Raw genomic sequence first — 24832 nt, 5'->3', positions numbered from 1 at the left:
CGAGGGCTGCGTCTGTGGGAGCGTGTGTACTGGGTTCGCTGGAGGATTTGCTCATTCTCCTCTCCGCCTCCTCCTGTTATGAGAGGAAGTAAAAAATTGCGGAGTACTTTACGGAAAGTACTTATTTAGTGGAAAACGAGAAGGAGTTTTTGTTTGTTTGTTTTGAAAGCTTTTGCCGATTTGGAGAAGATAATACGCCTGCCACTTGTCCCGTATGTGCTAGTAGTTGCACAAGTCATCCAGCATGACCGCCCTTGTGATAACTGCAGCGGTGTAGTAGTATTAATAAGCACTAATACTAGCCATACCAGCACCCGGGCGGACGTGTGCTTCAGCGGGTCGGGGCCGCCTGCCTCTGCCGAGCGGGGCTGCGGGCGCCGTGGACAAGCCGATGACCCGATCTCGCGGTGACAACTGGTTTCCGAAGCTACACAAGGTCTGAATGTTGTCTTAATTCTCAGCTGTTGTTGTTTTTTTATTGTTCAGGGCCTCCTATTTAAATACAGAAGAGCTTAGGTGTCTTTATTGGAGATACGGAGCTGATGTGGTGTGCATGTGGGGTAGGGCGGTTGCCTAGTTCTCGGTGTCCGTGATATCGCAGCATAAACAAATCTAAAGAACAGTGTAAAAAAGCTGGTTTGTCAAACCGAAGTCGCACTCGCACCTGTAATCTGGGTACTCATAATCTTATTTTTTACCCCCAGAAAATAGGCGGGCCAGGCGAACGGGCTCCCGAGTATGAGTTACCGCAAGCTGCTGGGCTTTCTCTTCGGCGTGAAGCCTACGGTCTCGTGTGTCCGCGGCGTGTTTTGCGGGGCTTCTCACGGAAGTGCGGGGTTCACGCCAGCCAAAGTGGCCGTCGTGACCAAGACGACGAGATACGAGTTTGAACAGCAGAGGTACCGGTGCGCTGGGCTCTCCGAAGAGGATCTGAAACACTTGGTATGCGTGACGAGGAAAAGGAAAAAAGGGAGAAAATACAAATTATGAGTCGTTTCCTTACTCCAGCTACTTTTATTCTCAGTTTCTATTTCAGGTATTGGCCCATGTCCGGGCGCTGAAGGGTTGGCTTGTGTGCAGCTCTTAATTTTAGCTCAGCTCTTAATGGGCTGGAATGAAATGAGTTCTGCTGACTTAATTGGCCCAATTTACCTGCTTCTCCCAGACTCACACCTGCAGCTGCTTTAAAGAGACCGAGGAAACCAGCAGATACATCTGGCCTCCAGGACCAGGATGGGACAACTCTCTCTTCTGGTTTCTGTTGTTATCCTGAGCAGTCTATTAAACAATTAACTTTATCATTTACTTAGATGTATATAGGATTTGCCATAAGGCCTTTTACAGTTGGCTGCTCAAAATGTTACTTGGAAAACACTTGAGTGTGATAAGAAGTATTGTAGTTACACAGTTAATTGGATCAACTGTACGCCCGAGAGCTTAGTTGGAACAAATAAGAAATTTGTGTAGGTGGGCCCTCCAGGAGTCCAGTTTATGACTCCGTTCTGACAGAAGTGTGTTCAGATTCATGGGAAACCTTTCCACCAAGATGTCGTGTTCAAGGAAATATAGAATGTAGCATTTTCTATGGGCCTTTTCCCTGTGTGCCAGGCCCTTTTGTCACTGTAGTAGGGGCTTATTATAAATTACGCTCTAGTTAGAGAACTGCCTGCGTTGCATGTTCGCTAAATACAATAGAATTGTTTTTACAGATTCTGTGTTGCACCATTGTAAACACCCTTGTGCATTAAACCAGGAGAATCTTTGTGTCATTAATACCTGTGTTTTCTGATGTTGGAGTGGCAGTGCACTTTGTGATGTCACATGGTTCTGCTTTAAATGGCCAGTAATAAAAATCACTGCTTTAACTAACGAGCTGTAGGTGCACGCCTGAGGTCTTCTGGTAGCACACAGCAGAGAAGATAATCTGGCCAATTTATTTGGGGTTTCAACGCCCTTTTGGCTATGCAGTCTGAAACACACCCTCAGCAAACGCCTTAACCGAGCAGAGACAGTTTAATGGAGATGTTTGCAAATTGAGATCACTGTTGCTTCAGGGAAATTTGTTAACTTAAGCCCCTGAGGTCTGCTATCCTGGAGGATTTCTCCGTATCTTTCCTCCATCAGCTACAGTCAAATCCCAGGGGGAGGAGAATGTCAGTTTGAACAAGTTGCTGAGAAAGATATGCGTCTGAAGAACTAAAGTGGCAAAGCGCGTACAGCGAAGAGTTTCTAATCAAGAGTTGATGACGCAGCGCGGTGCTGGGATGTGGATCCTTTTTAGTTTGGGAGTGCTTGTCTGCTCTCCTGATGAATCAGATGAACCAAAACAGTGGAGAGCCTGTAAAAGAAAAGATTGGTGTTTCTTTTCTCAAAAGCTCCGTCACGGCAGCGTGTACAATATTGCTTTTTTCTATAACTTTTTTTAGTAGCTTCTCTATTTGACCCTCAATCCTTTCATGCATCTTGAAACCTAAGCACCTTAAACCTTGAACTGCCTGTTTCCGATTTACTTGTGGGTAGCCATATTGCTGATTTAGCTTTTTTTTGTTACTGCCCATTTTCTCCAGCATGTTTAAAGCAGAACATTCAAGGTCATGTTTCCGTCTTGCTCTCTCTTTTCCTTCTGTGTAGCTGGCTATGAAGGGCTCCAGCTACTCCGGGCTGCTGGAGCGACACAACATCCACACCCGGAACGTGCAGCACGTTGTGGACAGCCTGCGGTAAGAGGGGGTCAGGAAGAGGCTGGAGGGAGGGCGCGATCAGGAGTTGTACCGGTGTAGTAGCGCAGAATCCAGGATCAGGATAGCGACTGCCCTTCGTTACCTTTCTCCTGCAGTGGAACAAAAGGACGATGGGTATTGAGATACACGAGTTTATTTTGGGCAGGTGAAATACGCTCAGTTTGTTAAAAGGAGGAACAAGATGAATTTGTATACTATTTTTCTTTTTGTCTTGTGTCGCATCTCACACAGATTCGATTTGATGTTCTGTGATTGTTACTTCCTTCATTATTATGTCACGACTCATAACCCGTTCAGCCATTGCGGTGTTTTGCACACTGCGTGCACAGTCAAAAAGTTTCAAAAGCACTCGAGAAAGCTGATTGTCTGAAGGCAGATGGGTGAAAACACATTGGAAGCACATGCTGTTCTCTAGCCCAGTGATGAGGTGTTGTGGTCTAGCCCAGTGTGAGGTGTTTGCTCTAGAGCTCTTTCTCTTGGATCATGGTGTTATGCTTCTGATTTCCTAGGCATTGAATTTTGTTTGTAGAATACAGCCAGTCTTAAATTGAACATAAGACTTTGTGAAACACTTAAACAATTGATAACTTTTACGAAGGGGCCCTGTTTCTTTTATTGAAGAAAATACATTACCCCTCATGAATTTTCCACTAGTCATTCACAAGGTAAAAACCGTTGGGACTGCTGTGATCCTGCCTGAGCAGCAGCTGAACTGGGTGCTTGCTTCCTGCACAGCTGTGGTGTGCGGCATGTCTCTCTGTCTCTCTGTCTCTCTGTCTCTCTGTCTCTCTGTCTCTCTGTCTCTCTGTCTCTCTGTCTCTCTGTCTCTCTGTCTCTCTCAGTTCCCGTTTTTCATGGTGACTTGTGAACTGGGAGACAGATATGCCCCTCTTTGAAATCGGTGGCTCCCTGCTCCTTTGCATGTCCAAATTGGGATGGGATTTTTGGCAGTGCTGCGGGTTCAAACCCCTAGATCCAGCGAATGCTATTTTTGTTTCCCTGGGTGGCGCAGGAAAGAGGGGATGGAGGTGCGGGTGGTGAAGAGGAGGGAGTATGACGAAGAGACGGTCCGATGGGCAGACGCCATCGTATCCGCCGGGGGTGAGTCGTTGTTGCAGCCTTCCCTTTTCACGGTTAGGAGGGCTTGGAGCAGATCAGGCTTACTTTACTCCTGCTTTACTCAGGGGCTTACTTTGGCACCTGCAAGCAGAGTATTTCCAGGAACCCCTGTGAGATCATGTCGGATCTTCCCACGGTCCAGTGGACTGGACTTACAAGCCAGGCCTGTCGAGGTTAAAGCAGAATGTGGGCCGGGACCGTGTCAGTCAGAACCGCTTGTGTCCGAGCTGGGCCTTCGAGTTACAGACGCTCTAGAAAGAGGGCGACCTCTGCTGGCATTTATAAATGCGATGCCCCTGTCCCTGCCTTCTCAATTTTTCAAAAAAAGGTTAATGTGAAGTTACGCTTTGTACTGCTGCAGCTTTTTAAAATAATTTCTCCCAGCTTTTAAACGGGTGTTGTGGTTAAAGCAGGTAAGTATTTGTGTTGCTGGAACCTCATTCAGTTTTCCTTCCTGCCGTGTGTGAACGTGATCCATCTGCACGTTTTCATGGCTTGCTGAGAGGCCTTGTGGAGGCGGTGTCTCCAGGTGGAAAATGGTTTGGGGGTTAATAATCGAACATGACACATGGGTGGAGACAAACCCGTTGCGCTCGTTCGGGGGAGCCCGATGAACATGAAGCGGTAATTCGTGTTGCTCCAGGTTGTCCCTCTACAGAGCTATACAGGGTCACCCTATATGAGGACAGCAGGTGTGCAATAGTGCTTAGGGCTCAAGACTAGGGGGTTGGGGGTTCGTGCTTAATAATCAAGTTAGTGAGACGCTGCTGTTGTACCCTCGAACAAGCACTCCGATAGCTTCAGTAACTCGTCTTGGTGTATACATGGGAATGTCTTGAGAGTTTCTCCACTTGCTCATCAGGCTCAGTGTAGGATGAAAATCTGTCTGTCAGGCTACGCTGACCACATTCCACTTCCCTGACAGGAGATGGCACCATGCTGCTGGTGGCCAGTAAAGTCCTGGACAAGCACAAGCCAGTGTTGGGAGTGAACACTGACCCCGAAAGGTAAGTTTTTCTTCCACTCTGAGGAATGGGCTGGCATGACAAAAATGTCTGAAATGCTCTGCAGTAGATGTCTGGAGAGTCAGGAAACTGCCCATGTCCTAATCAATTATCAATCAGCCGGGCTTTCTTTTTCTGGAGAGCTTTTGAAGAGTATGAAATAGGATTTGTTTTTAACATTAAAAAAAAATGCTTGGGTTCTTAGATATGTATAAACAAAGTCATGCTGATATGCTTTCCAGCCTAGTCTGGTGTGGTTGAGTAACAGCAAATGAACAAAGTGTGTATACTGTATGCAGGTATTTTCTGTTGCAGGTCAGAGGGACATTTGTGCTTGCCTGTGCGCTACACTCACTCTTTCCCAGAAGCACTTCAGAAGCTGAAGCTTGGTGAATTCAGGTCAGCAGCCTTCTCTTGCTCCCTCACAGTGAGGGATGAGAGTTAAAGAAGGGAGATATAGATTCTGTCTGCTCTCTGCATCCTTACTTCATTTCATTTATCAGGATTTTAGATTCTCTGAAACCCGTCTTCACATCAAGGTACACCTCCTTGTAGTTAATTGCTTTTCTGGGCTTGCTTAATATGTCCGGTTCTACTTGGTTCAGTTTTTGTAAATGATGTCAACAATCTGATTAAGGCTGTTAAGTTGAGACAAGTGGACCTTCAAAGTGACTTTACCCCCCAGGAAGCCCGCTTTGAACCATTGTGCATCACTTAAAATGTTAAAAACAAATTTAGTGCAAGCTGATATTCCCTGTCCTTTGCCTCACCTGCGAATAGCTTTCAGTGGTATGGCCTGACTCTCTATGTGAAAGCCTGTTTTAGAGGTTAACCTGACTGCTACTTGTTCACGAAGAGATGAATCTCATGTAGAGCGCTCACAACAGCTGTACTCTGTTCAGTTTTTTCCAGTTAATCAGTATTTCTCCTGGTACTCCAGTAGGTGTTAAGAAGTGGGAATACCTAGGAATTGTTCTTACAGCTTAATCATGGCTCTCCGCAGGTGGCAGTGGCGTCAGAGGATCCGGATCTACCTGGAGGGGACCGGAATCAACCCCACCCCAGTGGACCTGCACGAGCAGCAGCTGAGTCTGGAACAGCACAACAAGGCTCACCGGACCAGCGCCGGCTCCAGCCTCTGTACGCCAAATTCAGTACTGCTCCAACTGCTGTACAACAGTGCTGTAACATCTCACCGGGCCAAATTCAGTACTGCTCCAACTGCTGTACAACAGTGCTGTAACATCTCACCGGGCCAAATTCAGTACTGCTCCAACTGGTGTATAACAGTGCTGTAACAGCTCATTGCGCAAAATTCAGTACTGCTCCAACTGCTGTACAACAGTATTGTAACATCTCACCGGGCCAAATGCAGTACTGCTCCAACTGCTGTACAACAGTGCTGTAACATCTCACGGGGCCAAATTCAGTACTGCTCCAACTGCTGTACAACAGTGCTGTAACATCTCACTGCGCCAAATTCAGTACTGCTCCAACTGCTGTACAACAGTGCTGTAACATCTCCCTGCACCAAATTCATCCTATAAGCTCATACTGTATATAAATAATCGTATAAGTGCAGTGGTGCAATTTGACCAAGGTTCTATCGGCAGACTGGAGCATGGGATCTGAATGCATTCACAATTTTAAGAGTCAAGAAGAACTTGAAATCTATAACAAATACAGCCTATCGTTATAGCATGTTTTGTCTGACATTGCAGATGAAGAGCCTGAGAGTAAATCAGGTCCACATCTTCTCCCTGTCAGAGGACTCAATGAGGTCTTCATTGGCGAGTCTTTGTCTTCAAGGTACAAAAGCAGAAGGCTGTGCTGTCATGTGTATTTGTGAACGTAATCAACATACTGAAATCTTACTCCCGAGTTTCTGCCTGAAGAGTGTAGCTGGTGTCGATTGGTTGTACTCGTATACAGTATATAATCACACACTGTCACACGCTGAACTCGAAGCTAGAAATACCCATTTGGATTTATGCATTGATTTTCCCTTTGAGAGGGGGGGGAAGAAATTTTGCCTTAAGGTTGTTGCATTGTAGAATTAATTAAATCTACCTTTTGCTGCACCTTTTTGATAAATGGGGGAAGCAGTTTGTGGCACTGGTCGTCCAGAGTGCTGTCAAGATATGGGAGGCTGTACATTTTCTTCCCAATTTATTCAGACTCTGTGATCAGGCTTTTTAAGTTTCTTTAAGGTGAAGAAACTGTATATTTAGCAATGTAGGCTGTTTCTGGTAGTGTATCATTTGGTTTCAGATTGCAGACTAAATTGTTTTTTAGTTGTTTTAACCCCCTATTTTGCTGGTTTCCTCCCCCCTGCCCTGCCTGCCTGATATGCACTTTTTGTCTTGTGCAGGGCGCGCTTTAAATCCTTCAACACGCGTCTCCCATTCTCGCTTCATAGGGCCTCATACTACGAGATCTCTGTGGACGACGGGCCCTGGGAGAAGCAGAAGAGCTCTGGTCTCAACGTGTGCACAGGAACGGGCTCCAAAGCATGGTACACAGACCGTCTCGGCCACAGCTGCGTCTGCTCTTGTGGCAAAGTGCTTAAAGTCTCCCTGTATCGCCGGGGTGGCCAGCCCCAGTGCTGGATCAGCAGTTTCTAAACGCTCATTTTGACCACACGAGCAGGAGATTCGGTCAAGTGAAGCAGTTTAGAGGCCATTTGACGTTAAAGCACCATCATCCTGATGATATCAAGTAGAGAGTTAGCCATTCCTGACTAATCTGCAGTTGCTGCTGTAGCTGTATTTGGTCAATTTTAAAAAGCAGGCAAAAGATTCGAGAATTGTTTTTATCGTTTGTTTCCCTGTGTGCTATAAAAAGAGGTGGTGTGTGGCTGGGTGAATGCAGACGGCACTGCGCGTGGTTCTCAGTTTAAGTGTTAATGGGTCTCAGGCCGTGTTCTGCCTAGGGGAACTGCGAAATCAATTAAAAACTGCGCTGCCGCTCACCTGTATTGGTACATAATATTTGTTAATCTGTCAGACCTTGTGATTAGTACTGTTCCTGCATGTGTGGTACACAGAACACCCTTTCTCACCAGTCTAATTTCAATCTCTTGTGGAAAAAGAAGGGGTGTCAGTAAAATATTGGGTGAGCACCAGTTATGGGTTCTGAATCCTAACAGGGCGCCACAATGCTCCTCACTTTATTTATGGTTGCTTATTCTCACTGTGTAGTTAATGGCGTGCTTTAAAGGTGATAACTAGTCGTGCATTGAATTTTAATTGCTTATTGCATACTTGTAAAATCTGTAGATGCTAAAGAAATTGTGATGCATCTTATTGCTCACAGTTCTTTCAGGACCTCTGCAGCCTGTTGTGTTTGTGTCCCTTCGAAAGGAAATTTGCTGTGTCAGTTTGCTACTATTTTTTCCGTGTAGGTCCTACAACATTAACAAGCTGGTCACACAAGCTGTGGAAGACGTACTGAAAATCGGTAAGCGAAGAGCACACATCTTGTAAAAGAATGCACTGCACTCCTGAGAGTTTGACCAATTAATATCTTATTTTGGATTTAGGTAAGACGCAGATTGGGCTTGACATTCCTTTAAATCGGAACTTCATTGAAAAGGGTAAGTTTACAGACTTGGATAGATGAAAGCGGGCAATGTTAAGTATTTTGCTTTATGTTCACCAGCAGGAAGATGAGAGCAGACTACTGTCCATTTCCTTGTACAGAAAGTCAGCCTCTCAGTTGAAGGATCCCAGCATATGGGTCTTGACAGCGTGGCTTCAGATTTATTTGTGAATCCAAGAGAAATCCATATCAGGAAATAATCTAAAATTACTAAAAATAATAGTTATTCTTACTGTTACTTTATCTGGTTTCTGCTTGTCCTTACATTCTCACTGCTGGTTTAGATTTGAAATGCCTGCTGTAGAAGGCTTTGAGGAATATTTAATTATGTATTGAGAAGGCAAAAACAAGCCATGTGCGCTTTGGTTTTCTGGGGCTGGAATCTATCAAAGCAGCTAAACGAAAAGGATGTGACACAAACCTGCACACGCCTCAACATTCCCAAATCTAGAGCGCGTTTGAGTCCGTGCTGCAGTGCGATGTTGAGGGTCCGTTGTGCACTGGCAGTGTTGATGAATGTGCTTGCACTCCTGCAGTGACCAGTGAGTACAATGAGTCCCTGACCTTCAGCCCGGAGGAGAGCAGGCTGTTCTTCAGCGTGCGGGAGCCCATCGTGAACAGGGTCTTCTCCAGCAGCCGCCAGCGCGGTTTCACTACGAAGTAAGTGTGTCTGCGTTCTCGCTGGGCCGCTGCCCCGCCGGCCCCTGCCTGCTGCGTGTGTCCTGAAAAGTGCTGCCCGCAGTCGGGCCGGAACTGTGTTTCATGGTTGTGTAACTGCTTTGTTGAGCCTGAATTGGGTTCCTCAGCCAGAATGTCAGAGCTGGCTCAATGTTCAGGGATCCAGGAGCTCAGACTTGACTCTAAAATCTTCTTACCTAAGACTGGATATTTTGGCACCTCCCAAGTCTCAAGTGTACAGTTCAGAGGCACTCCCCGATAATCTGCCGACTTCTCAGTCCATTTTTCGTCAGGTTTGGGGAAAAATGTGATAAATGACTTTATTTAAACCTGTAGGTACCTCGTCAAGAGCTGCCTGTTACAGGGAAGATATGCTTCTGTCTTTCTCTCTTGAGGGTGTTTTTTCTGGAGAGGCTCTAGATAAAACACGTCGGAGTGGTCTGTGAGCCGATGCGACGCGCCCTCTCTCTCTCTCTCTCTCTCCCCCCCGTTGCTCACGCGCAGGGTGTGCGTGCGCTCCCGCTGCTGGGACGCCTGCATGGTGGTGGACGGCGGCACGTCTTTCGAGTTCAACGACGGGGCGATCGCCACCATCAGCATGGACGCGGACGACGCGCTGCGGACCGTCGTGCTGCGGGACTGAGGGCTGGGGGCCGCAGGGCGATGGGAGCCCTCACACTGCCACCAGGAGGCCGACTCGAGAAGAAAGGGGGTCGGGGGGCCTCCCCTCTTCCCTGCGCACTAGACTGACCGTTACTTCTCGCTCGGTGCTGTGGGCAGATGGGATCGTTTTTTTGCTATTTGAAGCGAGGCGTAGGCTGAGGTAGCTGAGTGCAGAGGAGGTTTAACATCTGCGATTCAGACGGTGCTACATTTATTTTTCACTCACTTTTTGGATTGTTGCGAACCAATTTTTCTCTGTAGCACCTATCGGGGGGGGGGAAACTCGTGCTCCTTTTATATATACAGTATAGTGTATATTTTCCACCAGATGTGTTCAAACGGTTCTTCAGGCAGAAAGAGGAGACTGAGGCGTAACGGATTCCCTTTTTCTTGCGTTTCAACTCCTTATCCACCTCTAGGTAGGTGTTTATTCATGTTACCGTGTCCTGTATTAGTTCCAGGCCGGCTTCTCTATAAGCTTGAAATTTATTCCTGCAATTTAACATTGCTGCTTTCTGTCTCAGGGTTGTCCACAGTCACTTCTCTTGAGTTTTGTTTTTCTTCTACATCTTTATTCTCCCCTTCAAGCCCAACAAAAAGGAGAAAGGACAATGCCAAAGTCTGCTTTGGCAAAGTCTGAACCAGGCTCCTGATTTCTGGAGGCCCTTTACAGCTGAAGCTGCTCTTTTCTCCCAGTTTCTCAGCTGATGGTACTGCTTCCTCTTTCACAGGCTGACTGAACCTCTCCTCTCCTTCTCTTGACTAACACTGCTCACTGCTCACTGCCTTGTCCAGTCGGGAGCCAGTTGATCTGTTTCATTCTAATTCTGCCTGAATAATGGTTTGAACACGCTTCTAACAGAATCTGAAAAAGAAAAATGGATTTGGGCTTTTGCCTGAATGTGTACCGTATGCAAACAAGCCTCGTTATCTTTGTAGGCATCAGAATTAATGCAAAAGATTCCGAATATCAACTAATTTAGCTTGCCAGAATATCTGCACTACTGTGACCGTGCCACATTAATTTAGCCCTGTCTAGGTGAGTCGAATTGTAGAGTATTTCACATTCAGAGCATTGGCAGCAGTCTTTGCGGGTGTCTGAGACAGTGCAGCTAATTTCAGAGTCTTAAGTGCCACAGACTGTAAACCCAAGTGGTGAGATCTCGGTGAGGCATGACGGGTCTGGAAAAAAGATTTGGATTTTTCTGCTTGACCAGCATACCTTCCGACTCCGTTAAGCAGCACCTCAGATTTCCTGTCTTTTTAGCACGGGCAAGTCAACATTTTTATGTATTTTAATATAAGATGAACAGGGGATTTCTCTGGCGTTTTTACAGTCAAACTCGGTTTTAATATTGCAGGTAGTTTGGAAGAAAGGCCCTACTTGCAGTCTCCACCTTCTCTTGCAGCAGGGGAATTGGGTTTGTGGGCAATTCCGTGGTGAATTGTTACCAAAATGGAGGTAGAAAGACTTCTACAGAGTGAGAGAAGGGGACACACAGGGAGTAGATTGCTGTTGCTGCTGCTGCATTTTCATGCCCTCAAGCACTAACCCCTGTGAAGCACAGGGAGGACCTGATCCACAGTGCGTCTGCTGTAGGTGACCTTCCAGTAGGGACACCCAGACTGGAGGCAGGGTGTGGCTTGATTTCAGGAACTGCGGGCTCAGATCCATCCCATTTTTGTATGGAGACATTTGTTTTCCCTCGCAGGGCCATTACAGGAGGGCTGTACTGAAAACCCGTTTTAATCCTTCCTTCCTCCTCATGCCATGAGTAACTGGAGTAACCGTGAGAATTCAGAGGGGAACAAGATGTGTAGTAATGAAGCAGTATTCCGTTAGGTCTGCAGGATCTTGTGAGAACTTGCCAGGTCACTCTTAGAACTAGCTTTACTGGGTTTATATTGTATGATAATTGTCAGTATTTTCTTTTTTTAAAGTTATAGGCCAAAGAGAGTTCTGAAATATTAGGTGACGGTGAGTGTGTGATAAGATTCACCAAGAATTCCTTCTTAAAAACTTCTAGTTAAAAAGGAATTCCTTCGTCGTTTCTTAGGACAGCCATTTTAAATCGCGGCAGGTGAACCATTCCCTGATACAGTGGTTCCCTGGTCTCCCTAAACTAATAGGTTCAGTCTAGTTCTATGTGACAGATTATTTCAAAGGCTGTTGTTTTATTTAAAATCTTAATGTTCCTGTAAAGTTGAAAAAAGAACGGTGAATATTCTGCTTATTAGCCCAGTAAGAGCACAAAGAAGAAGTATTAAATCTATTGCCTTCTTTGTTGTGAGACCGGGACAAGGGCCAAACTGGCACTAGGTGCAGTACAGGCAGTTTTGTGCTTTAGAAACTGTTATACCCGAATTATGATCCATCAAAAAAGCAACTGTTGCTTTTTGCTAAATACGTAAACTTAAACTTTGCCATTCTCAAGTATTGAAATCCCAGCTGAAATGCAAACCATTTGGCGAGTCTTGTTCAGACTAGGATTACTGACCGCTCATCGGTTTCCAAAGCGCACAGGAAAAACTGATGTTCACCTGCCCTCCTTTGCTTTTTTTAAATAGGCCAGGGTATGTGGATGATTGTATTTTTTCTAACATCCTATCATCAGCTGCTTGAAATTAGGTTCAGGCTGTTTGCTTTTGTGAAAAGTGATGCACAGTCCTCAGCTAATCTTTTTTTTGTCCCTTTCCCAATGGTTATCATGGGGCATTCCAAACAGCTCATCCTGTGAAATCTCCCGTCTGCAGTTCAAGACAAGCCCACTGAGGTGAGGTGAGGAGCACCAGAGCACTGTTAGCTAAAACCAGTAGGGTTTCTTTCCCCCAGTCGCCACAATCCATCCATTCATTTTCAATCCACTTTATCCAATTCAGGGTGACAGGGAAGCTGGAGCCTTTCCCAGCAATCAACGGGCACAAGGCAGGGCATACACTGGACATATGCCAGTCCATTACAGGGTCCGTCGCCACCAGTCCAATTAAATTGGTAATTATACTAGAAAGTAGAGCTTGTAGGGTGCCAAATGGTGAATGATTGATCGGTAGGTTTAGGTTCAAGCCACGGCTTTTTTAACAGTCGCAAAGAGCTGTTTACAGGGGGCTTCTTCTTGTCTCCGGTGTCCCGTGTACATAAACTGTTTCACAGCTCATAGTTACTGCACCTGTGGTGGTGTTAGAAGATTTTACTTAATTGTCCTTATCAAATGCTGATCAGCCATTGAGGTGCTGTGAGAGCACATGATGATGAATGGGCAGCAGGGCTGTGTTGTACCCATGTTGAACCCCATTGTGGGTTCAGAGGGCAACACGCTTTGTGTACAACACAACTCCAGTGTCTGGACACGCAGGCCACTTGTTGCACTTGAAAGTGCCTCTTGTTGCTCTTCTCTTTCACTGGTCATGAGGGGATTGGGACAGTCTGTAGCCCCGGGGCTGTTGACTAAGGGTGGCGGTGTATTGTACCCGTTTCTTTCTGTGTCTTATCCTCATGGGCCACTTTTAAAGGGGACACACTATACCTTCCATCTGAAGAAACCATGTACTTAAAACATGCGTTTTTCCAGTTTAAAATTGGGACAGCGATACAAGTAGGACCCTTGGTAGATTTTTGTGTTAAAAACCCTGGAGTGTAACTAGTGCGCTGATCCAGATTGTTGAGAGACAGACACTGCACTGCTTTCTCAAATGTGCTGCTCCTGTGTCGGTCAACATTTGGGGTTTTACAGAATATTAAATATGCATTTAAGTGAACTTGTGTTGATTGGTATTTGTTCATGAATCTGAGTCAAGGTTTTCTGGTTCCGCATTGCAAAAAAATGTTTCCCAAACAGTGAGGAGGGCTTGGGTGCTGACCTCCTCCCTCCTCCCGTCTTCAGTTGAAGCTCATTTAGCACCTACAATGAGCATTGGAAGGTCTTTGTGAGGTCCGCCCAAACTGGATCAACTATAAAGGAGTTCACCCTAGTACACGTTGAGTTCTGCAATCTGGGGTTCGAGCCCGGGTCATATCACTATCTGACTAGGACCCCATTACTGACAGTAGGGTGGGTTAAGTCATGCAGGGCCGTCTGATTTCTCATTGGCCTCTACGGCTTCCTGGGACACCTCCAAGCAAGTTTAAATAAGACTGGGTGCATCTGGTGTTTCAAAAGGTTTAGCAGAGGATTATCGGTTTCCTGCCAGGACTGCTTTTGGTGGACCAGTAGGTGGCACTCCTCCCTCTGAGGCAGGAATTCCACACCAGTGACCCAGCATGGTCTCAGAGCTCAAGAGACTGGCCCAGCTCACAGAAAGTGCTATTGTACTGATCACTCGCACACACCTCTCTTGGTTTAAGAGCATGCCTGCACACCAGGACTTGAATCTGGACGTAGGGCTGTCTAGGCATCTTGTTAAAGCACCTAGTCTGACAGGACAGGAAAACTGGGCCTGGAATGCTACATTCGTGGCAACTTTAAAAGATCTTAAACTCTGCCTAGTTGAGCAATTAATTGATCTAATGAAGCCATTCAGATGCTCAACTAGCATGAGAACCAGCGACTGAAGTTCTCTGGGACCAGGGTTACAACCTTGTGCACTTAGGTGTGCAACCAAACCTTTCTCTGTCTGGTACAGAATCTCACAAATGCATTAAAAACATTTAAATTATTTTATTTACAATACAAATTTAAAATGGTAGAAGTAGAACCACACAAATACTGCGTGTCTTTAAGAAAACGAATGACAAATGTAACTGTTAATCTAAGTTGGTTTTAAAAGAAAAGCTGTACACCTTGTTCTTTGGGTTAAAATGTCTAAGGGTTGGTAGAACAGAGTAAAACTTGACCATGTACTACATCTATCCTTCTCAGGACACAAGCGTGCACTTTAAGGCATCTCCTGCCTTGGGGCAGCACGGATGTTGTACTGCAGGTTTGACAAAAAGGCTTATTTTTTCAGAAATGTTTTTAACAGTGTGAACGCAAAAACGGACCAAATCTAAACATTTCAGCTGGGACTGCTGTGGAAACAGGGTCAACTCTGCCAACCTGGTTGTTAAAGAAATGACCTCTGCACGACCCTCCCCATGAACCGGCACAGCCAACAGCTTTTCTTGGCATGGCAGCTAACACCAACCTAGTCTGGGAAAGGGTTCCAGGGCACAGCTCAACTTGATATCTCCAGCACTTCAAACGCAGCATCAAAACACAAGAGGGTGGGAACAGTGATTTTTGTAAGACGTTTTAAGAAACTATGCTGCAAATGAAAATGTACAGCTCTCTTTAAATCTTGAACACCTACTGAACTGGGAAAAAATGATTAATTGGTTTACTTAATGCAATAACCATAAGCAATTAGTGAAATTAATAACAGCAGACTATATGACCTTCCAGGACTGGAGTAGTGTATGCCTGTTGCAGGTTTTTTTTTAACTCACAATCTTGCTTTTACACAGGGCTCCCCAATCCTGCTCATGAGATACATAAGGACAGACAGAATTTCTTTTCCTCATCATTTGCAATCACATTATTGTGCATTAAATTGTTTTTTTTAAATGGTGGCTGAATTTTTAAAATAATTTTAGTTTCTGGTATTGATACAGAAGGCCACCCCAGACATTTCTGAACCAAACACTTCAGGAAGTATTTTTGTCTGTCAAAATAATGAACAAGAGCTCTCTTAATTAATGCGCACTTACGGAGGTTGAGAAAATTCTTAAAACAGTATATTTTGCAAGTACTACAAATACTTGCAAAATACAGCCTTTTGCCCTGCTGAGGAGAGACAGCCTAGTGTTGGGATTCACTCTTCTTCAGACTGGCCATGGCACTGCTGCATGGAAAACAATGAACTGCAACATCGGCCACAGTTAAAGGGAGTTTATTGCTGAAAAATGGATAAAATTGGGGAAAGGCTGAGCTGCATTTCTGGCTGATGCACATTCAACCAATCCTGTATAAAAAACACTGCACAGATCTCTAAAGGGGACTTAGTTAAAAGAACACATCTTAATTATATCTAATCCACATTAAAACACTAGATAAGCCTACTTGTTTCCTTTTACTAAGGGCAGCACATCTTTTTTCGGAATACTAAAATATATTCATTTTCCATTTGCGCTTCCATATGTAATCCTGATGGTCCTGCATAAAATAAAAAGGAAAAACATCAAAATCCAACTTGCCCGTCCACATTCCAAGGTGTCTGCCTGAGGCTTTCCATGCTTGCAGTCTGGGACAACGTGGGACAATGTGTCAGCTGTACAAACATCGGGGCAAATGAGACTGATCTCACCACTTCAAGCATTTACATCAGGAACCAAAAGGGTACAGGATTTCTCTACTCAGGTAGTCAGGGGCTGGAGCTGGGCATCACTGGTCTACCCCACGGGCAGGGGGAACGTTTGAAAGAGACGAACGTGGCACTTCTCCGGTGAGAAAGAAGGATGCACCCCAGTTTACTCTGGGAGTCGGTCTCGGGTCCCTGCCCACCACGGACGCTCGCTCCTCCTCCGGTCGCCGGGAACTGCAGTCTTTGCCCCTACAGGCCTGGTGGCTGCCTGTAGGCCAGCTGGCAGCGGAGACCCCACAGGGCCCGGTCCCTCCTGCCCGCCGGGGTGGGCCGGCTGATGGCGGTGAAGCAGCAGCTGTTGACCTTGATGTGTGGGAGGCCCTTCTTCAGGATGGGCAGGTAGGCGTCCTGCACGATGCCGAACACCTCCAGGGTCTTCAAGCCAGGGAACTTCTCCAGCTCGCTGCGGAAGGAGACGGGCAGGGCAGGGAAGGGCACGGTCAGGGAGAAACAAGTACAACCGCGAGGGCGTTTTCAACAGGTACTGTAGACTATCGGTTTTAACAGTGCATTGCGTGAGGAAACGCGCAAGTTTCTTTTGACTCCTTGAATCAAAATGCCTTCAGTTACTGTGGCATCTGTACTGCTATTTAAATACTGACTGTTAAATTCGGTTTAAGTTGCAGATAATAAATGCACTGTTCTAGGTTAAATGGCAATTTGGCTTTTGAGCAGCCACGTGTTTAAAAGGACTGCCCTGGTGTACTGGATCACAGGCTGCCTGGAGCTACAGTACCGTTCGGCGATAAGGGTGTGACTGGGAATAGCTTCACCTTTGGAAGAGATGAACATTTCTCCCATAATGTTTAATTCAGTTGATATGGCTACATCCTCTCATCAAAACTCAAGATTCGGGGCAAAAGTAAAAAGCTGGCCATCTCAACAATCATGAAGATGCATGTTTAATAGCTCTCCGAATCGGACGGCCTCAGTGGGAGGCAGAAGCACCTAATTCACAGAGCAGAATATAGCAGCAGCACAGAATACTGGGACTTCAAGATCAACCCCCACAGCTGGGCGGCCCCGCTATTACACACACGCCAAATTTATCTGCTGTGTGTGTCAAAAGCAGCACGCAGTGGATGTGCTGGACTTCTCTTTAGCTTTAAATCCCAGTCTGCCTCCTTGTGCGACACTTACAGACACAAGAACAACCCAAGCTGTCCTGCACTAAGAGGACGAGCTGAAAGGCCTGCGGCGCGGTGCGGACAGGGCTCGCGCCAGAGGCAGGTACTCACACCAGCGCAGCCGGGTGGATCTGATAGCAGCGGCTCAGCGCCAGGTGCTGGAGAGCTGGGAGCTGCTGGAAATACTGGAAGACGTCGGGCGTCAGCAGGACGCTGTCGCTGGAAGGGAAGGACAGGCAGCTGCGTCAGCGGCATGAAGGGGAAAGAAGGAGACTATCCCTGTGACCCCAGGAGCGACCCGCCCGAGGCCTGCCACCGGCCTGCTGTGGCTCCCACCCTGCTTGTGTAGCGGAGCTGGTTTGGGCACGGTGACATCATCGCCCTTCCCTGCGCGTAGCAGGGACCTCAGCCAAAGGAGCTCCTCAGCTAAAGGAGGTCTCCTTTAACTCACTCGGCTGGTTCCCTGTTGTGTTGCGCTGGAGACATGGGTTTGCGCCCAGGGATCGGCGCTCATGATGTTTGTGTGGAGCGGTGGTGGGTTTCAATCAGCTGCGGCCCGAGGAACCGTTTTCAAGAGACCCTCCCCGTTAAGGACCCCCCCTCCGCCCCTGTTGACACTGCACATCAGTTATCACCAGTTTCAAATCATTAAAATCTCCCCGAAGTGCTACGAGAACACATCTCCTGCGCGGACTACAGAGGTGACAAGTATCCCTCGTATCTGGTAACCCCTGGAAAGCGACTGAGGACGACCACACGCTGCAGAACATTCCTGGATTACATAAACAGGTTTGGTCTCTCTTTTAAGTGAAGCAAAAGATTCATAATGCTGTCACCCTCCCTTTATTGATCCTTTCTAAAGGAGGCATGGATGGGAAAGAACTGGGACTTTCCTCATTTCCAGCTTCCACAATACAATCAGCCCTGTGACGCTAAGCAAGAGATTCAGCAGACAGGTCAGCCCAAAAACGGGAGGCTGAGGTGACACCTGCCATCGCCGTACAGCTGAGCTCTCACCTCAGGTCCAGGTCCGTGAGGTTCGGACACCTTCCCAGCAGGACTTTCACATCTAGCGGAACAAAAGCAAAGAGTCTGCAAGTCAGGAGACGTGACAAACAGTGAAGCTCAGCTCTTTGTATACTTCAGTTATTAATGTTGAGGAAACAAAAGGTTCATGAACCAACTTAGTGGCCAAGTTAAAGTAAAGTCATAGATTCCAGAAATCCAAAGCAGGGAGTTTTGTCACTAAAGTCTGTGCAGAAATAGTAAGGAAGAAACAACCTTTTGGCTCACGAGATTCTAGCAGGAGCACAGGGCCAGAAACACAGACCAGAAGGCACAGTTTAAACGTACATGGAAGTGTAACTTCCAGAACTGAGAACAGGAGGAGCTTCTTTGCATAAATGGCGGTGGGGGTGTGGAACAAGATGACCAGTCATGTCACTGAAGTCGATACCCTAGATTCTTTCAAGAAACAAATGGATGAGATCTTCCTCGGATCAATTAGCTTCTGAATGGCCTCCTCTCGCTTGTAATCCTGTTTTGGGTTCTTCTGCCCATTTTCACTCACTGCTTACCGTCCATTTGCAAGTTGTGCCTGTAACCACTGAGGTTCAGTCGTGTGACGCTGGCAGGGATTGCGGTGACCAAGGTTTTTATGTGCTCATTGCTGAAGTCAGGACACCAGGAGGCATTCAGCTCTTCAAGCCTGCACGTACAACAAGCACATAACAAGCAGTTCTTAGTGTTAGTGGGAAAACCATAGGGCTCGGGTAATTCGGAGAAATGAGCTTGAGCCAATTCCTGGAAGAATTGACAAGGCAATATCACATTAAACACTCTGACACTGCATTAGAAAATGTCACATAATTATAAATGAAAAAACACAAGCAACTGTCCTTGAGTTAAAAGGTAAGGCTCTGAACTCCCAAAAAGATTTGAGAGTTCAAAACCGACAATCCTTTTCAAGGTGTCCTTGAACCACCGAGTTGAGGGTTCAAATTCGACACCTTACATGAACCAGGATTTGAATCCAATGCCAGGTTTGCCCCCTTAACCCACAGATTTGAGGGTTCAAATCCGACACTGATATTGCATCCTCAACCCACAGAATGGAGGGTTTGAATTTAAAACTGGGATTGCATCCTTAACCCACAGATTTGAGAGTTTGAATCTTACATCGGGGGGGCCTGCGCCCTCAGCCCACTGAATGATAGTGGAACCAGGTTGAGGTCTAGTTTGGGCTTCCCTTCCCGAGAGCGAACATCATTTTGTACCTGCCGAGTCCCAGACGGTCTCACCTTGTGCAGCCTTCAAGCACCTCTCCCAGGGCCTGGCTCGAGAATGCCGAGCAGCCGGACATGTTCAGCCGCACCAGCTCCGGGTTCTGGGATAACGATCTGCAGGAAAGGGGGAGCAAAATGACTCGGGCACATTTGGGCATTTCAGTTAATTGTCACTTCTTCCAAACTCCACAGGTTCTTTAGGGTAACATTATACACATATATACACATAATAAACTCCATTATACACAAACAGGCCCACACTTAGGTGTGGGGGATGGACAAGACGAAAAAACAAATTCCTTGCTGGGTCTTGCAGGCTGTAATTCGTTACAATCCCAAACGCACTCACTGAAGGATGTGATCAGAGAGACCCAGCCCTTCCAAACTCAGGTTCTGGAGCCGACAGCAGCGCCTCAGGATTTCTTCCAGCGCAGCGCTGCTCACTGTGCAGTTGGACAAGTCCAAGTGCTGGACACGCAGGGGCCTGCAAAGACCACACAAGAGACACCGTCCAGCAAGCGTGAGCCAGCAGTGTGGAGCAGAGGTTAGAGGTCACGACTCGAATCCCAGCTGAGACACTGCTGTCCCTTTGAGCTGCTCCAGTAAAATACCCAGCAGTACACAGCAGAGGGGTGAAAATGTAAGTTGTTCTGGATAAAAGTGTCAGTAAAATAAATCTCCAAAGCGAAGCATGTTAAATAAAGCACAAGTACGGGGCAAAATATTTCTGCACATGGTCAAAAATACACCTAGATTTTAAAAGCAATAGAGCAATATTAATAACCATTATTTTACAGATTCTCAAAGCACTTTACAGGAAAAAAGTATACTTAATTTTATAATGAAAAAGTATAATAGTTTACAGATGTTTTAAAGAAACCGAATGGTGTGAATGGTTTTAATACAGACGCATTAGCACATTCTCTTATCATCAGTACACAACGGTAAAGACTACAGCAACCTCAGCAAACTGTGTGTTTCTGTTAAGATTTCAAAAAAAGTGTCCCTCAAGTGAAAAATGTCTAGAATACACAATGTTTAAATCAAAGAATCAGCTTCACAGATTTGAAAGAAAAATGGTCACTAAATTTTAATATAAAAAAGACACTACAATTTTATGGTTTACTGATACACTACAGTAAAAGATAGAGTACTGTAATAAGAAGTAGGTTTGAAATGCGTTTTTTTTTAGTTATAATTGTTTGACACTGCCACCTGGAGCACAGCAACATATGAATTCGTAGATTTGCGCAAGCAAACCGTTACACTGTAGCTAGACTGGACTCCTCGGCTTTTTTGTTGGGAGCTCCACAGAACTGAAAAATCTCATTAAGCAAATCAGGAAGCAGACAGAAGGACACCCTAAGGTTCTACAGTCAAAACCCCTACCCTGAAAAACATCCATCAGCTTGGCAGAGACTGGGGGACAGAGGCAGGCATTTACCAAAAGCAGACACACAGCTGCATGCCTCACACGTTTAAAGAACTGCGTCCTCCAGCAGGGGTACGTGGGGAACGCGGAAGCCTGTGCTGGGGTACTGCAGCGGCAGGGCCAGGGAGAGAGTGGGTCCGACTCACTTTGTGTCAGGAAACGAGGGCTGTCCTATGAAGGTCCGTGGACAGCGCAGGGCTACCGCTCCCGTGGTCAGAACCTGGCTGAGTGCGCGGTCCAGCTGGGCCTTGCCCTCCAGGTCCACACTGAACCACAGAGACTCGTCAAACCTGAAAGGAACACAGCCGATACCTTAGCCGATCATTGGCCTCTGGTTCCCATTAATTCTCATCCCGCATTTCACCATTCTGTTATTATTTCAGTAACTGGGAAGATCAAACGCTTCTGTCGAGGTCTGAGAAGGTTTCACTGAGACTGTACCTCTCACCAAGCGCGTCTTTTAAAGCTTCAAGGGTAACACTTCAAGGGTAGTGACTGGATCAGCAAAGATAATCCGGGATGATGTGCTGCAGTGAACCCCCGGAAAACCCCATGGCATTCTGGCGAATAAGTCCAACACCCCCACGCAGTGGAGAGACCCCAGTGTCATGCAGCCCCCCCACCCCCGTACTCCTGGAGCCCTTGGTCCCGGGTTCGAGCAGAGCAGGACTTACGCCAGGCGATGCCAGCGCTTGCACACGCGGGAGGCCCGCAGCAGGTCCCGCAGAGGGAGGCTGTGAAATATTCCCAGCAGGAGCTCGTCTGGCAGGCTGTCCCAGGAGAACCCTGTCGGAGCAAAGAAGGGGGGTTAAGCTTGCTGAAGCTGAAAAGCCAGTTCCCAGGTAGCCATTTCGTGCTTGCATTCCAGGTCCCATTCCTCCCACTCCCAGTTGCTAATGACTGACGAGGGAGGGGAGATAACACTACCAAGGTTCCTTCACCAGCCACAGAAGGATCATGCAAAGTAGGATCCATCAAAATGAGTTTTTTTTCTTTTCCTGCTTCCTTTTTGGCGTTTAAGATACCTAGAGACCACAGTGAGGAAAAACTAAAAACAGGCCTGTCATTCTGAGTGGCCTAATTTCTCTCCTCTTCCCTCTCCCACAGACACTACCCCTGACCCTACCTGCCCAGATTCTCTCCCCTTCTCTTTCCCGCTAACCCTACCTGTCTGTTCCTTCTTCCTCCAAGGCCTCCTGGCCAAGACAAACACGGCCTCTTCATTCTCCTTCCCCCGGCATATCCTCTGCTGTTTGCGAGGAGGGGACCAGCTGTGAATGAGGTCCTGAGGGGTGTTCTCATTGTCCATATCCGACTGGACCCCCTTCTTCCCCCCCTGCGATGTGGACAGTGTCCAGTCTGGCAGATTCCCACTCATGGAAGGCAGCTCCTGGAGGTGTCTTCTGCAACATCAACGAGGGAGAAAAACAAGCTAGGAAACTATTTTTTTTAAATCTAAATCGGGATCACACGTTGAAAGAAAAAGCCTTTTGAGGAGTACAATAATGGCATTCCCAAGCACCCAAAGCGATGTCGTCAACAGTGTCGTTCTCTTCCATGCTCTCTTTGAGTGGAAGCAGTCAAACCTCGATCTAGACTCTGGACACGGACATCCCACCCACATTTTCATCTACCATCAGACTAACGAAATCTGTCATCCTCCAGCCAGCCCACAAAATACAGTACACAGAGGACTCACGGCCAGCAGGCTTCTGTGGGTTTTAGGTACTGTTCACTTTTGCGCACTACTGTGCACACTGTGCACAGCAAAAAACTGGAATGAGCTACGGATCCAAAGTTCAAAACAATAAATCGAATGGCAAAATACGCCAACGCACACCAGCACGCAATATTTGCCAACAAACGTACCTACAGAATGTTGTGGCAGAATTCTGAACCTTTGCTCAAATGTATAATGAACATTCACCCACTGGTACAAAGCGTTTTGAGAAAATTCATATTTTAGTCCACTAGCAAGCCTGTTATATTCACTAACAACATCCTATTGCAGCGATCTCCAGCCCTGATCCTGAAGAGCAAAAGTCTACAGTGTTTTTATCCAGCCTTTAAATCATCTGTTACTAAAGGAACCATGATCAGTAAGACGGGTTCAATTAAGAGTTTTTAAGACATCATTTGGAACAATAATCAATATTCTGCAGCCCTCCAGGACCAGTGTTCCCTCTATTTGAACATTACTTGCTTAATTGTTCCAATGCTTAAAGAAGTGGTCCCAATCTTTAAATAACAGACAATTAAGTATGACATATAAGAATAACTAGACTGGGGCTCTTAAGGGCTGGGAATGGAGACCTAACATACCAACTGTTAAAACACACCAAAACCTCCTTCACTACTCATGTAGCTCCACATGACAAAACCAGACCTATCCACAACATGCAGATAAGCCAACATTTCATAGATTTCCACGTACTTGCAGCATTTTCCACTTTCTGATCTAATTCAGCTGACACCTTTCAACCATCCATCCATTTTCGAAACTGTTTTATGCAATACAGGGTCAGCAAGCAACAGGCACTACGCGGGGTACACCATGAAACACACTCAGAATTGTTTTTGCATTGCAACAATAATTGTTCTAATCATTCCTTCTGATTATATAGCGCCTTTCACCCCGCTGGATCCTAAAGCGCTTCACATCCAGGATGTGACCCACTTCCTCCACCACTGAACATGCGGCTACCACCACGTGCCAGCCGCCTCACAACACAGCAAGCCGAGTTCAGAACAGAACTTCAGGTAGATCAAACATTAACTAAAAACCCGGAATGTAATTTAAGTAGAACTAACATCCCTACTCTCACCAGTACTAAGGGATCACAGTCAGGACCTAGGTTTACCGTCTCTTCGGCACTAACTACGAGTCCCTAGTCATTGCATATATGGTAGGACCGATGTTCGCAAATGAAAAATATAGGTACATATAAAAAGGTATTTTTAATTAACATCAGTGACTTATAGTACTGTGTAGCCCGCCCTAATACAAAGCGTCATCGCTTACCCCACATTGCCTTGCTACATATAAAAAATTATTTCCCAAATCCCATGCATAAACAACCATTTATTACACAGATGTCATTTTACCTTGCAACACATCAATTGCGTATTGTGAATTAATTGCATTCTTTCACTTGTCTTTTGTTCGGGCCGACTCACCCTAAGCTGAGAGCGCGCGCTTGCGCGACGACCGTAAAGCAAAGTGCTGCCAAGAGCCGGCGACCCAGTGATGCCGGCAGGAGAAAAAAAAACAGATCCCGTTTTCGATCGACCATCAATGTGTATGCTCCGCTCACTTGAGTGCAATATGAAATCAACTTGAAAAACAGCAGCCGTAACCCCTACTGCGTCGCAAACTTGAATTGGACAGGCATATCGGCAAAGCAGCATGTACTGCAAAACACGTTCGTTTTACTACATCGACGCAGATTTTCTGCATATCATGCAATGATTTACATTCAACCAGTATATATCATATAAGCTTCTAGCCTTGAGCAGTCCTGTTTATTTCCCATGTCTCAGGCAATCATAATCATCACTCATCTCACACCACGTCTACTTTCTTAATAATATGCTGCCCAAAACGAACACGCAAAATCCTTCTAGGGAACCAGGATCTCCCGTTTACCTTTCTTTAGACATGTTCCCTTTGTGTCCGTCAGATTTATCAGAATTCTCAATATTGTTTCCACGCACAAGCAAGCGGGATTAATTTTAAACCTCCCGCTTGGTTGCCCGCCTTCGTGCTTGTAATACTGAGCGCTTTGGGAAAACGAGGAAGGAAGTGACTCGTGATTGGTTGTTTTCGCACGTCTGCACGCTGCGAAAA

General features: G+C 46.3%; 2 protein-coding genes across 6 annotated transcripts; one reads left to right on the top strand and one right to left on the bottom strand.

The window, feature by feature from the left end:
* The first annotated feature begins 3 nt into the window (after positions 1–3).
* Positions 4–13561, top strand: nadk2 (NAD kinase 2, mitochondrial). Of its 4 annotated transcripts, none has more exons than XM_015340384.2 (13): positions 6–436; positions 705–942; positions 2632–2720; positions 3754–3842; positions 4786–4867; positions 5180–5263; positions 5868–6004; positions 6586–6673; positions 7236–7379; positions 8268–8323; positions 8406–8459; positions 9001–9124; positions 9647–13561. In XM_015340384.2, the coding sequence occupies exons 2-13, from the start codon at positions 739–741 to the stop codon at positions 9783–9785; spliced, it is 1290 nt and encodes a 429-aa protein (XP_015195870.2). In that variant the 5' UTR covers positions 6–436; positions 705–738; the 3' UTR covers positions 9786–13561. The 4 variants fall into 4 exon arrangements, with proteins under 4 accessions (XP_015195872.2, XP_015195870.2, XP_015195871.2 ...); XM_015340385.2 differs by having other exon boundaries at positions 7–436; positions 7284–7379; XM_015340386.2 differs by lacking the exon at positions 705–942 and having other exon boundaries at positions 4–436.
* An 884-nt stretch (positions 13562–14445) lies between these two features.
* skp2 (S-phase kinase-associated protein 2, E3 ubiquitin protein ligase) lies at positions 14446–24757 on the bottom strand. Of its 2 annotated transcripts, none has more exons than XM_006627295.3 (10): positions 24632–24757; positions 22153–22388; positions 21660–21771; positions 21132–21275; positions 19903–20037; positions 19569–19667; positions 18846–18976; positions 18286–18337; positions 17380–17487; positions 14446–16544 (listed from the first exon to the last, which is right to left on the bottom strand). In XM_006627295.3, exons 1-10 carry the CDS (start codon positions 24643–24645, stop codon positions 16331–16333), a joined length of 1245 nt encoding a protein of 414 aa, XP_006627358.2. In that variant the 5' UTR covers positions 24646–24757; the 3' UTR covers positions 14446–16330. The 2 variants fall into 2 exon arrangements, with proteins under 2 accessions (XP_006627358.2, XP_015195750.2); XM_015340264.2 differs by lacking the exon at positions 24632–24757 and adding an exon at positions 24091–24201.
* Positions 24758–24832: the final 75 nt, after the last annotated feature.

The sequence above is a fragment of the Lepisosteus oculatus genome, chromosome 3 (assembly GCF_040954835.1).
Source record: "Lepisosteus oculatus isolate fLepOcu1 chromosome 3, fLepOcu1.hap2, whole genome shotgun sequence".
Classification (NCBI taxonomy): domain Eukaryota; kingdom Metazoa; phylum Chordata; class Actinopteri; order Semionotiformes; family Lepisosteidae; genus Lepisosteus; species Lepisosteus oculatus.
The sequence above is the reverse complement of the archived record's forward strand: the minus strand, read 5'-3'. Positions and strand labels throughout refer to the sequence as shown.

Bases quoted from the DNA above. Each gene is read 5' to 3' on its own strand.
- skp2 (XM_006627295.3), bottom strand. The intron at 20,038-21,131 runs GTGAGTCGGACC...TGGTCTTTGCAG, and splicing joins CCCTCGTTTCCTGACACAAA to GCCCCTGCGTGTCCAGCACT. The intron at 18,977-19,568 runs GTGAGACCGTCT...TTGTACGTGCAG, and splicing joins GTGCTTGAAGGCTGCACAAG to GCTTGAAGAGCTGAATGCCT.
- nadk2 (XM_015340384.2), top strand. From the start codon at position 739: ATGAGTTACCGCAAGCTGCTGGGCTTTCTCTTCGGCGTGAAGCCTACG. The intron at 943-2,631 runs GTATGCGTGACG...CCTTCTGTGTAG, and splicing joins AAGAGGATCTGAAACACTTG to CTGGCTATGAAGGGCTCCAG. The intron at 5,264-5,867 runs GTCAGCAGCCTT...GGCTCTCCGCAG, and splicing joins CTGAAGCTTGGTGAATTCAG to GTGGCAGTGGCGTCAGAGGA.